We start from the raw sequence: 14,004 nt of genomic DNA, 5'->3' as shown, positions 1-14,004 counted from the left end.
ACGCCAACGCCAACGCAACGCCAAAGTTCTATGTGGACGGGCCTTTATGAGAGCTCCAGAAATTCGCCTTGTACGACATTCTTGATCACTGTGCGATGAATAGCAGTGTTGCAGGCAAAACTATTTTTCTCCCAAGCAGCGCTCTAAAAACATAAACAGACGGTAACGTTAATCCGGATTAACGGCGCTGTTGATCTGATCAAAATTGTGCCTTGACAAGACGGCAGTAATGTAGGTTCGAGTCCCACGACCAGCAGAATTTGTATTATTTTTTATTTTTTTTTTTTTTTATTTATAGAGAAAATTTTCCAATACAGAACCAGGCTTTGAAAAAAAAATTAGGGGGGTAGAGGCGTCCCGTCCCACTGATTCAAAACCTCTCAAGGTTCCCCCCGGTAGGCTTATGGTTTTTAAATATTTGCATTTAAAGTTGCAAAAACTGTCTAATTCAGCCTCACTTTTTCCTTTGTAAACCAATTGAACTGAAATGTAGGTGCTGCCACATATAACGAAAAAATTCCGATAAACACTTAAATCGAAAAAAACGCACTTAAACCGTTTCTTTTAATTGTATGTATTTAGATGTATTGATTTTATTAAAAAAAAAAAACGACGCAGGCAAAAATTGCATAATTATTTATTTAAAATTTTCATTATATATGGAAATATAGGCGAAAATTTTTAATAAATATGGCGGGATTTTTTACTAAAAATTATCACTATTTATCGGAGTATTGATTTTTGTAAAAAAAAGCGGAGCAGGCTAAAATTTTTAATAAAAAATCGCGCGGGTTTTTGTAATCAATTCGTAAAAGTTTTTTTTTTTGATATTGAATGGGTCTCTTACTGCCTGCCATTGTTATTTCTTTTTGTACGATACGCGGTTTTGTACTTTAAACGACTATATATTTTAAAGTACTGCAAAGGCATGCGAACATTTTAAAGATAATATATTACTATAAGTGGCGTGTTATATTATTGATAGTAGTCGGGATATTTTAACAACAAATTACTTAAATACTATTACCAACAACATTGCGAAAATGTTAAATTCAGTCAAAGAAGACCTCCATTAATATCCCCACCAAGTTAAAAAAAAAATGAGTACTTTGTATGAAATAGCTAATGGAGCCGTACTGGAAATCTCAGCCAATTTATAACCTATAAATATATATACATATATACCAATATACCAATAACTTTTAATGAAAGCTATAGTTTTGTTCTATTTTCTTAGTTATTTCAATAAAACTGAAAATTTTTTATTACGGAGTTTTTTATTTAATGATAATGATCGGTTTCCTTCTACTAAAAGCGAAAGTGATGAAACCTAAGGCATCAACGAAACTTCATTATTTGAAAAAACTTCAACTGGAGTTATTATAGACAAATACAGTGACTCAAAAAATCCCTTGATGATTTTTTCAATATTCGCAAAGTTTTTCAAGTAAAAATTTGTTTGCTATTTTTGTTTGTATAACAATATTGTTTGTACTTTAACCGAACCCATAAAAACCAAGGATTCCAGCTGTATACAACATGTGGAGAAATTCCAAAATTTTCGTCTAAATTTAGGGCTTTTTTCTCTGAATTTTTAGAACATTTTTGGGTATTCAGTTATATCTATAGCCCATGGGATTTTAGTATAACCAACAATGTACAGGTAAAAATTCTAGTTGATTTTTTTAATTTTGTTGCCACCGGTATTTTGTGGTTTTATTTACCATTTAACAATTGCCATTTCTAAAAACTGGCGCTACTTTTTTTCCAACAATCATAGTGTGTAATTACATCCTGCAAAGCCTGCTATTCGTACTGCTGCTTGGACGCAAGCAGTTTTTCACGAATTGGTCCCCGAGAAATACTTTTGGTGTGCAGCGTTTACGTTTTACGCATACGGCAACACTTACTGTGGGGAATTTCGCCTCATTATTAGGGCCGGTGCCGATCGGTAACTTTTTTCTCCGTGCTCAGCCGGGGTGGAAAAATTTGCTATAGTGTACAAATAAATTGAATTTTGCTGTGCCAAATGCAAAGTAAAATTTTGACAATTGAAAACCAAGCAAACGCTCGTGCGAAAGCTCTATTTTTGTGTGTTGCTGAAATTGTTAAAATGTATATTTATTTTTTAACTTAAAAGTAACATACGCTTCTTTTGTGCTTTTTCGGCTTTCATTTTCATGTTCCCTCTTTATTACCGCCAAGCAATAATATGTATATACATGTTTATAAGCTGTCAAAATTTTACCTAGCCGCATGAGCTTGGTAAAATTCTGACGTTCGTTTTCACCACGAGAAATGTAAAATTTTTACTTTGATCCGTCAAAATGTCTTCTTTTCTATCAATTGACACAGGCCCTTTCCAAAATTTCTTTTCGAGGATAAAATATATGTAATTATGTGATATTTATGAACAAAATGCATAATATCAATGCTGTGAACAGTTAAGTACATAACTAGCGCTTGTGTTTCTATAAACTGGAAAACTCAAATCTTAATTATTGCACTGAATGCAGCTTTCTTAAATGTAAGATTGGAATCAAAAAAATATCCATTGTATGATTATATTTTTATGAAAAACTTGAATTTAGTGTTATTTTGTGAATTTATCAAATAAAAATCAAAATTTCCGAATATATGTAACTTTTTTTCTGTATAGTTATAGAGAATCCAATGCCTGCCAGCGCATCCGCCCGGAGTTCATTAAGCACACCCAAGTTTGAGCGACCATTACCCGGAGCTCCTCAAAAATACTTAACTTCAAAGTATAAAATGTCACGAATACATATGAATCATATACACATACAATAGTAATTGATATGGTGGTCACAAATTCAATGGTCCATTGCCCGGAGCTGCTCCAACTGTTTATTCGATGGTGAAAAATTCTTTTTTGAATTGCACACGGAAATGGTGCTACGGAAATGATGCAACGGAAGTGGTGCAACGGAAATGGTTCGACGGAAAGTAAAACTTCTTTAGCGGCGGTTGGTTGGTTGGGAGTAAATGGGCAAATTCAAAAGAAATTGCACACGGAAATGGTGCAACGGAAATGGTTGGGGCTGAAACAAGTGCTTCTTGTGTGTGTGCATATGGTATTAATTTAACAAAAATTTCTTAATAAAAGGTTAAAGAATAACACTTAGAAAAAGACCAATAAAGAATGAAAGTAAAGGCGACTACGAACATATATAAGGAAAGGATAAAGGCAAAGGTGAAAATAAAAACAAAAACAAAGATGCGTAAAGATAAAAGTAAAAATTAAGACCAAGGTAAATTTAAACACTTTACTTATATATAAGGGCAAAGCTGAGGACAATATTTAGATGAAGAAATTGATAAAAATAAAAGTAAAGACAAAGAGGAGAATGAGGATACCGATAAAAGTAAAGAGGGACTTGTCGATAAAATATCGATATTTATCGATTTTGTTATCGATATTTATCGATTTTGTTTTCCATATATATCGATTTTGTTATCGATTGTTATCAATTTTGATATCGACATTTATCGATTTTGTTATCGATATTTATCGATATTTGTCGGTTTTGTAATCGATATCGCTCAGAAATATACTTTTTTCTTGCTTTTTTGATTAGATCTTGTATTTTTGGTTCATGACTTGTAAGCCTATACAATGACTCTCACTGAGTGTTGCTCTCTCAGTTTTGCTGTCATTCTCGAGTAAGGTACGCTTTTTGGACTAAATCTGACTACTTCGGACTTTTTCTGACTATTTCTGGGAGATAAGGAACGCAACTAGTAGAAAATGCGAGACGTGGGGCGAGGTGCGACCGCTATTCGATTTTTTTATTTTTGTTTTTTATTTCAATGATGTTGGGTTGAACCGGTCTTAAACCCAGGTCCCGCGGTGTGATAACCACTACACCACAGCGGCCACCTTTTTATTGGGTCTGATTAAAATAGTAAACCTTTTATTATTAGTGGTATTCATCTAAACCGATAACTTTATCAAGCAGATAATCTTATAAGTTTATGCACTCTGTTACATGAACGACCCACACTCTCTTTTCGTTTACACATGCGACAATAGTCGTGTTTTCTTTGGTTATAAAGCGCAGTGCCACTAACTTTATACTAACTACTAGCACGGGGATAAAGAAATTATAGAAACTACCTCACTAAATTGGAAAAAATTATATTTACGAGATATCTATTTAAATAAATGTACATATAACATAAAGGCTATTTATTTGAAGCAAGTTATAAGAAACAATGGCAGAATAACTGGTTGTGTATTAATTCATTTATCACGGCTACCAAACTTTGCGAATTATCAGTGAAACAAAACAAACAGACGGATAATAATTGAACCAGATCTCTATCAGGATCATATCGTTGTTGAATTTGCGTGCAAAATTTGTATGCGGATCCCGATTATTGCCTAAGAAAACATAGCTAGATTTGCGACAGAGTTGCATTGTCTTCAGTTTATCAAGTTTAATCAGTGAAATCGCTGGATAAATTTATTAGAAATGTGTAAACGAGTTTCCATACAAATTTTGACAGTTCATTTATAAGGTTTACACAATTATAAGTTTATACGGTTTACAATGCATTTATAAGGTTTGATGAATACCCTTATTAATTTCAATTAATTCCACCTTTTATTGAAAACTAACAGGTCTATTCTGCGCTGGCCATAAAAAGTGTGTAACGCTTGTAACCGGTAAATTTTTTTAGCCGGTAACAAAGAACTGCCCCGTGAAATATGCAATGCCAGAATTTGCACAATTCTTCATAGCTGAATTGCTGAATATTTTTTATCTGCATTACCAACGTACCTAGAATCGCGGTGACAAGAACTGGTAACATTTTTTGGTAATAAAATTTTCCGGTTAAAAAATCTTCGGTAACGTGCAAAATAGATGAAGAATGCAAAGTCGCCCAACGCCTACGTATATAAATCTGGCAACTACAAACGAATCAAAACAAACTTCAAGTCAAGTTTTGCTACTTCCGACAATTGAACTGTCAGATTCCTTCTTTTTGTTGTTTATACGGGCCAAGTTTGGTGTAAGTTTTGCTCCATAAAATTTTTTCATATCTATTTCCATCATCCTGAGAAATCAAATATATAAAACGAAAGTGATTGCGTTCTTTACGATGGTTTATAGATTTTGTAAATGTGCGACTATTTTCGGGCGGACATAATAGAATCCACCATTTTTCAACGAATTAATCAGCAAGTCAGCAGTGTGCATTGGTATCGAAATTTACCTTTTATGTGGTTGCGTACATTTTTTGCATCAATGAGAATGTATCAGTGCAATGAGCGAATTGTAGCTGTAGTTCACAATCTTAAAAAATCATGGTGATCTTGCGTCCGCTGAGAATAGTCGGCTCTGAGTTTTCCAACTCTCACTCTGCAATTGTGATAATGGACAGATAACAAATTCTATATTTTTACAGAAGAAACCATAGCGTACACAACCATGAAACAAAACAAATTTGTAACGTCTTCGCGCAGGAAGAATCGCAAGCGGCATTTCCAGGCTCCTTCGCACATCCGCCGTCGCCTTATGTCGTCTCCATTGTCGAAGGAGTTGCGCCAAAAGTACAATGTTCGCTCAATGCCCATTCGCAAGGATGATGAAGTGCAAGTGGTGCGTGGCCATTTCAGTGGCAATCAGGTGGGCAAAGTGGTACAGTCGTATCGCAAAAAGTTCGTTGTTTACATTGAAAAGATTCAACGTGAAAACGCAAATGGCACTAATGTATATGTCGGTATTCACCCATCAAACTGTTTGATTGTTAAACTAAAATTGGACAAAGACCGCAAAGCAATTTTGGATCGCCGCGGTAAGGGACGCATGGCTGCCTTGGGCAAGGAAAAGGGCAAATACACCGAAGAAACTGCTGCGCAACCAATGGAAACAGCTTAAAAATTGGAAAGGTGTTGCCCAAGAATGATAGATGTATTCTCTCAATCGTGGGTGTTGCCTACTTTTATATTAATAACAAATTTTAGAATAAAAGTTTCCTTTTAAGTGGGAAGTACATATTTTTTTTATTTGTGTTATGCAAGCTGAAGATCGGTCGAATTTGTAAATGTTTAGCAGAAAGACAGTTGTGGTATTCACAAGTGTCGTATTGTTGTATGTCGTAAACTTTAAACGTGTAAAAAGAATATCGCGGGTTTGCAAACTACCATCAAAGTCATATTATGCATTTTTGCAGTGTTAAAAAAATAGTTGGTTATGGTTTCAAGTTCTCAAACCATTTATTTGAGCTTGTGAATCCCTCAATTAAAAAATGTAATTAAAATCGTGCATGCTAACATATCGGCCGCTTCCCGTTTCGTCCCGTTGTTGCCTAGGAGTGTACTCGTACGCCCAACTATCTAAAGTTTTAGAAAACTTTTACTGGTTTTGCGTTCTCGTACCCAAAAAACTTGCAAAGTAGGGGAAATTATAATAATAGATTGGCGCTTACACATATTGTTAGTGTTTGGCAGAGCTTCTCCTCCGATTTGTGGCGTGCGCCTTGATGTTGTCACACAAAGCGGAGGGACCTACAGTTTTACGCCGACTCCGAACGGCGATTGTATTTTTATGAGAAGCTGTTTTTCATGGCAGAAATACACTCGGAGGTTTGCCATTGCCTGCCGAGGGACGACCGCTGTTAAGAAAAAAAACCGTTTTCTATATTTTTTTAATGTTGCTTTGACTAGGGCTTGACATGTGTTTGTGATCAGCTGATTTTCTTACTTGCAAGTTTTAGCTGGGAAAAATTTTTCCAGCAGAAATTTGCAGCTCTCTTTCACATTTTGCTCTCTCAATTTCCCCTCTTTTTGCTAGTTTCTTGCAAGTTTTTGCGTACGAAAACGACATCCAGTAAAAAACCAGTAAAATTAGTACTGGATAGTGCGTACGCGAACAGGGCTAAAGCCTTCTATACAGTTCAATGCGGGCGTGAGCGTGAGCTTTTTATTTTGATCAATATCTTCGTTATTACTTAACTTTTTGCAATAGTTGATACATCAAAAGATAGAGAATTCAAATATCTCTCAGACTTATAGATTAAAAACTAATTGAAAATGCATAATGTGCCTTTTTTCATGCTTACAGTCAACTGGGTGCGTACGCAAAGCTTTCGCATGTGAACGACAAGTTTTGACAGCGTCCATAAGAATACAAATTGAATTATTTGCCTTTGCGAAAGTTCACGCTGACGCTCGCATTGAACTGTATATCAAGTTTAAGGGCGGTACAAGGCGCATCCATATGGATTTATTTATTATTATTTTATTATTTTCTGTCATATTATTTATTTTCTGTCATTCGACCGCCTTAAAGTGAAAGTACATAACGTCCATTGCGTCACCGTCACCGTCACCGGCAGTTGTCAAAAAAGCTGGTTCGGTGTATTTGTATGAAGTAAGTTACATGAACAAGCTGACGGTGACGGTGCCGCACAAATTAGCTCAACTCTCAATTTTGCTTATGCAATTGCGTCAAATGAAAATATTCAGTGTTTTCTTTACATGTTTGAACGTAATTTTTTTCAGTTGGTGGAAATTTTAAGATTTATCGAAAAACGAAATTTAGAAAATTATGGAGGAAAACCTAATAGAAGAAGTGCAAAAGCTAATCGCAAATTTTGCAAAGATTAGCAGCGTGTGTATGATTTTTCGGATGCTACGTCAAACGGATAGTGTCTACGCATCGTTGACGGTGATGGTCATTGACGCATCGTTGACGGTGATGGTGCCGGTGACGGTGTCGCAATGGATGGTATGTACTTTCACTTTTATAGTCAAATTTTAAAGGCAATTTTTCAAATAAGGCAGAGTCAAAATCTTTCTTCTCGCTCTAATTACTTCACCTGGTGTAATTCCGCCATGCACTCTATATCTGAATGAATCATGAAAAATTTTTCGAGAAATATTGATTTAAAAAATGCCTAATTTGAACTTTGACCTTTAATAATTTTTGTGGTTGTTGTTTCCCAAAAAAAGAATATACTGCTACGCTCACCTCAATGACGTCTATCGATCCCCATATGAGTTTTTTAATTTGAGAATTGTAGGTATTCTGCATTTATGCTCTTTTATTACAAGCCCAAATTATTTGTTAAGGCCCGTTTACATACAACTTTGGCGTTGCGTTGGCGTTGGCGTCACTTCGACAGCTGACTATGAGTACATGCATTTATATGAAAGTCTCCATATAACCAAAGTTGGGCAACGCCGATGCCAACACAACGCAGAAAGATGGCCAACTCTCAACTTTTCGCGTGCGTCGTGCGTCAGCTGTTCTAAATAATCAAAATTATGTGATTTAATTTTCATTTTTAATCAAATGCGGGCAAGAAATATGGTTTTTAATGCAATTATTGATGTAAAATTTTGATTTATCTGCCGCTAGTGTGTTAATTTTGTGACCAAAGTATTCTCTGCTACGCGTTCATTGTAGCAAGTACGGGCGTAACTCGCGCTGCTGTCAAAGCGACGCCAGCGCCAACGCGACGCCAAAGTTGTATGTGGACGGGCCTTTATCGTGTCATATCTTGTCTTATTGTGTCATCTCTAGGGACACGATATCGAACCGAAAGTGGCGATATAGTACTAATTTAAAGTATCGCTGTAAAAATATCGGGTACACATTATTATCGTAATAAAAAGATTCGATAGTCCAAATATCGATACAAAAATCTAAAAAATTAAATCGGAATAGTGGTAAAATTTTTTATTAAAGAATTTACACTTTGCACTTTATTAAGTACATCACTGAAGGCGCGCCACATACCAACCTAAGATTTACATATAAATTCCAAAGTAAGTAAGGTTATAGTACGAAATAGATTTGCAATAAATGGAATGTTTGAAAACAATATTAACAACAAAACTTTCAATAGAAATTTTAATAAGGACAAATTTTTACATGTTGGAATTTGGGAAATTAACTTTAAATTTTTTAAATATTAATACAAAAAGTTTTATACAAATAGTCTTGCCCAATTCCCAGAGTTTTGACGTTTTCATTTTATTTTCCAATACCTTGTCATACAAATCGTTACCTTAATATAGAAAGGCCCTAACTCATATAGTCACTGAAATTCAAAAAAGCCGTAACTGACAAAAATTTTGTATTGCTTAAAGTGATGTGGGGACTTATAATTCGATGAAATTCATCATAATCAATCAAAAAGGAATTTTGAATTTTTACTTAGTTACGACTTTTTGTAATTCAGCGATTATATGAGTTAGGGCCTTTCTATATTAAGGTAACGAAATGTATCATTTTCACATTAACTTTGTAATGTATATTTACGATTCGATACGATATAAGGGTTCTGGTACTCGATTCCAAAAAATATCGTTGGAAAACTTTCGAGTAAAAAGTATCGGTATGGAATGTCAAAAATATCGATATGGTATCATATCGTATCGAAATTCGTGTCCCTAGTCATCTCTAGCCAGACATGTTCACAACTCATCTGAGTACTTTTTTATTTACGACACATTTTCAAGAAGAAGGGACCACCAATGGAAATGATGGTAAATAATGAATTGCCAAATTCTGCATAAAACTCGGTACTGAAATAGATCTATATTTATTAGCAAGGAGCTTCGTTGCTGTCGCGTCCAGCAGACGAGTTTGGTAATGACGAGCTCGTGGAAGAAATGTGGGCATTAAAAGCGATGGATCATGCGGAAGTGTATTTTAACGTTAGTAATATTAAAAAAAAAAAACTATAAATTAAATGATAAGTTGGGCTGCATTAATTCGTAATATGTTTTCTTCCGGTAAAGCTTCTGACAAGTGTTCATCCTTCATGTCTGCACCTAACGCCACATGATGACCAAATTTACGAAGTTTTTCGGCAAGATTTTCCTGATCTCAAAATAGAACTATTGACCGATGATATTTTGAAGTCTGAAGATGCAAAAATTCACTGGCGCTTGTTTGCAGAGAAATTCAACAAATTGGAAGATTATGCTTACGGAACATTACTTCGTGCCGATGCTTCGAAAGAATTCACTCCAGAAAACTCACTTTTGGTTGTGCGCATTCAGTTTCTGGCTATTGAAATAGCAAGAAATCGTGAAGGACTTAATGATGAAGTGCACCGAAAATTTCGTCCGCCCCCACGTACGTTAGTTGAAGAAGTAAATGCCCAACGAAGTGGACAAGTGCAAGATGCATAGATCGTAAAAAATATACAAATACAAATATTTTAATGCTTAAATACTAATTAACATATCGTCGATGCTTTTGCAACACCGCCCATCGACCATTTTCAAAACCACCTAAATCGCCGTTGTGGCAAAAATTGTATTTGAACTCCAGGAATCGAGATTTATGCATAAAAATCGTAAAATAGTTATTAAAATAACAGATTTTGTAAAATAATAGCTAGAGAAGATACCGCCTATCAAAGCAATGCCTTCACAGAAAATTGTTTTTTCGCTCCATAAAATTTGAGTGCTGTAAAGCTGGATTTACCTGAGAAGATTTTCTAGGTGATTCAACATTGCTCCAGAAAAATCGCTAGTGTAAATGGTGATTCAAAAATCATTTGCCGCAAAATAAACGGCAAGTCAAATTATGCAGCCGATTATCGCCTGTCAAAAAATCGCCTCATGTAAAGGCAGCTTAAGATAGGCGGTTTTGATCGATGGGCGGTTTTGCAAAAGCCTCGACGATATTTTCAAATACAAATACATATATATAGTTGTACATTTTATATTTTCATAAAAATTCATACAAATGTGCTTTAGATCAGACTGCCTTGCTTAATTTTTGAAACCGAGAGTCTAGTGGTTTTGAGGAAATGCAAATCGCTTAACCTTTCATTATACATATGTAAATTGTATTGTCCGCAAGGATCTAATATTATTTCAAGATACTAATGGCCCTATTATGTATAGCGACTGGTGTCTAGTTGCTGGTCAAGTAGCCATGGCCCATGGCTACCAGTTGGGCACCACAATAGCCCAACTTCGCTGTGGCTATTGCAGCAGGCTCGACTCATACCTGAGCAGAATAAATGAGTAATAGGCAACTTTGCTCCAATGTGTTCAACAATTTATGTTAACAAATAATCAGCCTCATTGCGAGAGTCGTGCCGAATGCAAGTCGTTTTTCGAGAGTCGAATCGTATCGAAAATTTAGCGTCATTGTCTAAAATTTCCAATGGACTAGTGTATTAAAACGGAAAAACTTGGCAGCACTGCATAGTTTTCGACGATTTTCGTCGTCTACTTATTTCAGCATGACAGTAGACAATGCTGAAGTTGTCGAGTCGTACAATTCAGCCTAATTTACGACTTACGCAATGAGGCTGAACAAAATCGTCATAAACGGGAAAGACAAAATTCCGCTACTAGCTAGACCCAGTCGCTGAGTCAGTAGCCAGTTGCCATATGTAATGCGAATTTTAGTATATAGATGCGAATTTCAGCATATAGTTGCGTATCGCCTATCAGTCGCCATACATAGTAGGGCCATAATCTAGGCTTCGTGGTGTGAAAATATCAGGCCGATTCTGAACAGAAACTCCCTGGGAGTTTTCTCGACGATTTTTTTATATTAAAGGGCGGAGTTGAGGTGTCAAAAGTGTCGAAACGGCTTTTTTGAAATCAAAATTTCCTCACAAATTTTCGGGAAAATGTTACTCCCTAGCAGTTAATTATTGGAGGATTTCTTTCTCGGGAGAAACAAGTTCCCGGAGAACAAACTCCCCGGGACTATTAAGAATTGGGCTGTATATACAGTGGGTACACTCTGTATTGCGATCCAAAAAGCCAAACGTTCGGATTCGAATACTTTGCACTATGAATTTGAATTAACCCGTGTCGCCTTCCGAATAGCCTCGGGTTTCAAATCGACCTATCGTCGCCTGGGTAAAAGATTGTTGTAAGCGCCATATTGACGATTTTTGGTTCTAGATGCAGGCATGTATTTTGAAATAAGGTCTTTTGATTGGTATTACCAGTTTTTAGATATCTCCTTTAGTTTCCGAGATATTGACAACTTTTTCGATCATTTAGTAAAAATTTAGTTGGTGATGCAGTCATATATTAAAAATGGCGTTCTCCATTTTTATACCCGAGCGCACTTGTGCACAAGGGTATATTAATTTTGTTCACATAACGGTTGTTTGTAACAGCCAAAACGAATCGAGATAGATATAGACAAATGTATACATAAATGCTCAGAATGAATAGAGAAGTCGATTAAGCCATGTCTGTCTGTCCGTCCGTCCGTGTACACGATAACTCGAGCAAAAACTGAGATATCTCAACGAAATTTGGTAGGTCCAAGGTAGGTTGGTATTGAAAATGGGCGAAAAGGACTATAACCACGCCCACTTCCCATATAACGGTAATTTCCAGAAATACGAAAACTGCGATATTTTAGAACTACTGAGGATAATTCACTCAAAATTGATATTTACAATAATTTTCAGACGAAAAATAAGATTATAAATTTTTGGAAAGTGGGCGTAGCCACGCCCACTTATGGTTACATGTGTATATCTTGGTAACCGCTGCACCAATTTCTTGCAAACTTGGCACAGTTTTTGGCCTTGGTACAGCATACTTAATGGCCGAAAATTTAAAAAATCGGACAATAACCACGCTCACATGCCATATAACGGTAATTTGGAGAAATACAAACTCTTCGATAAATCATTCTTGGTACGTTTATGGTAAAATTTTGGAAAATGGGCGTGGCACCGCCCACTTATGATCACATACATGTATCTCGGTAACCGTTCTACCAATTTGTACCAAACTCGGTATTTTTATTGTGCTTGCCACATAAAAGCAAAACGTTGAAAATTATTGAAATCGCACTAAAATTCGCAAATTTCAGAAATGCTGCAATATTTCGAAATTTAATTTACTAATTTACTCAAAATTGATACACCCCGGCTTACCAGCGGTAGGTTTCGGAAAGGTGAAAAAACATATTTAATACCTGCGCCGGGTATTTAATGTTCGAACTTAGACTTTCTTACTTGTTCGATATCTCCTTTAGTTTCCGAGATATTGAGTAAAAAGTGTCGTTAATTTGGTCATTTTAAGTTTTAATTCAAATTTTAATTTTGGACACTTCGATCTATTTTCGGGTTTTTGAGAAATTGCATTCCAAACTTCAATCGCGATTTCCCACAACCTGCCGAAATTAACATACGACAATCTTTTACCCAGGCGACGCTATGTAAATACACATTGTCACTTGAAATGGAAAAAGCCGTAACTAACAACAAAAAGAAAAATAAATTTTTTTACTGTGATGCACTTAATGGAATACAAGTCCCCACATCGTTTTATCTAAGAAACACATTTGTTAGTCACAGCTTTGCATTTCAGGTGACGATACATATATAAGGACCAACTATTGCGACCATAGAAGCAAATAAAACGTACAAATACAGCACTCGGTAAATTTATTACAGGTGCTTTAGATATAACATGACAGATATTTAATACATATGTTTATGTGGATTATTGGATATAGAGGTTAAGAATCTGTTTTCAAATGTATGTTTTATTTATTACCAAGGATTTCGCGATATTTTTTCAATTCAAAACAATTTATAAGTTTAACTCGATGAATTTTGCTGTTGCATATTTTCGCCAATCCAGTGGAATATAGTTGAAAACATAACATTTGAAATGTAAAAAATGCGCTTTGCTTAGCGAGGGCGAGATTAGGACATTCGTCCTCAGTTAGCAATGACTTTTCTTTACAATAAAAATAGGATAATGCATATGATTAAAATATTATCGTATAGTCGTATAAATGAGATTACTATTTTCTTTTCCATTCAAACAAAGAACATTGGTGTTGTATTCATGAAATTCTCATTGATCAAGCGTTTGTTGTACTCCTCACGCAATGTTCGCCTTAATGGTGGTCTGTAATTTAAAGACATTAAAAGATAAATTACGACATAACCGGATGCAGCAGACGTTAGGGTTGTTTAATTACCCTTCGATATAAACACGGCCACGAGCTGCAACCA

At 35.5% G+C, this 14,004-nt stretch overlaps 2 protein-coding genes, 1 long non-coding RNA gene and 1 pseudogene across 3 annotated transcripts; 2 read left to right on the top strand and 2 right to left on the bottom strand.

Moving 5' to 3' along the window:
• LOC118740160 overlaps positions 1 to 1,930 on the bottom strand; it is a 5,009-nt pseudogene extending 3,079 nt beyond the window's left edge.
• A 3,010-nt stretch (positions 1,931 to 4,940) lies between these two features.
• LOC118739210 (60S ribosomal protein L26-like) lies at positions 4,941 to 6,010 on the top strand. The gene is made up of 2 exons (XM_036470399.1): positions 4,941 to 5,037; positions 5,434 to 6,010. The coding sequence occupies exon 2, from the start codon at positions 5,457 to 5,459 to the stop codon at positions 5,904 to 5,906; it is 450 nt and encodes a 149-aa protein (XP_036326292.1). The 5' UTR covers positions 4,941 to 5,037; positions 5,434 to 5,456; the 3' UTR covers positions 5,907 to 6,010.
• Positions 6,011 to 9,402: 3,392 nt separating this feature from the next.
• Positions 9,403 to 10,751, top strand: LOC118739209 (protein PBDC1-like). The gene is made up of 3 exons (XM_036470398.1): positions 9,403 to 9,523; positions 9,587 to 9,694; positions 9,779 to 10,751. Exons 1-3 carry the CDS (start codon positions 9,512 to 9,514, stop codon positions 10,172 to 10,174), a joined length of 516 nt encoding a protein of 171 aa, XP_036326291.1. The 5' UTR covers positions 9,403 to 9,511; the 3' UTR covers positions 10,175 to 10,751.
• Positions 10,752 to 13,408: 2,657 nt separating this feature from the next.
• Positions 13,409 to 14,004, bottom strand: LOC118739211. The gene is made up of 2 exons (XR_004992989.1): positions 13,971 to 14,004; positions 13,409 to 13,897 (listed from the first exon to the last, which is right to left on the bottom strand). It is a non-coding gene; the product is annotated as an uncharacterized LOC118739211 (long non-coding RNA).

This window comes from Rhagoletis pomonella, unplaced genomic scaffold (assembly GCF_013731165.1).
Source record: "Rhagoletis pomonella isolate Grant_MI unplaced genomic scaffold, Rhpom_1.0 Rhpom_scaffold_00005, whole genome shotgun sequence".
Lineage (NCBI taxonomy): Eukaryota > Metazoa > Arthropoda > Insecta > Diptera > Tephritidae > Rhagoletis > Rhagoletis pomonella.
This window is presented reverse-complemented; position numbering and strand designations above follow the sequence as displayed.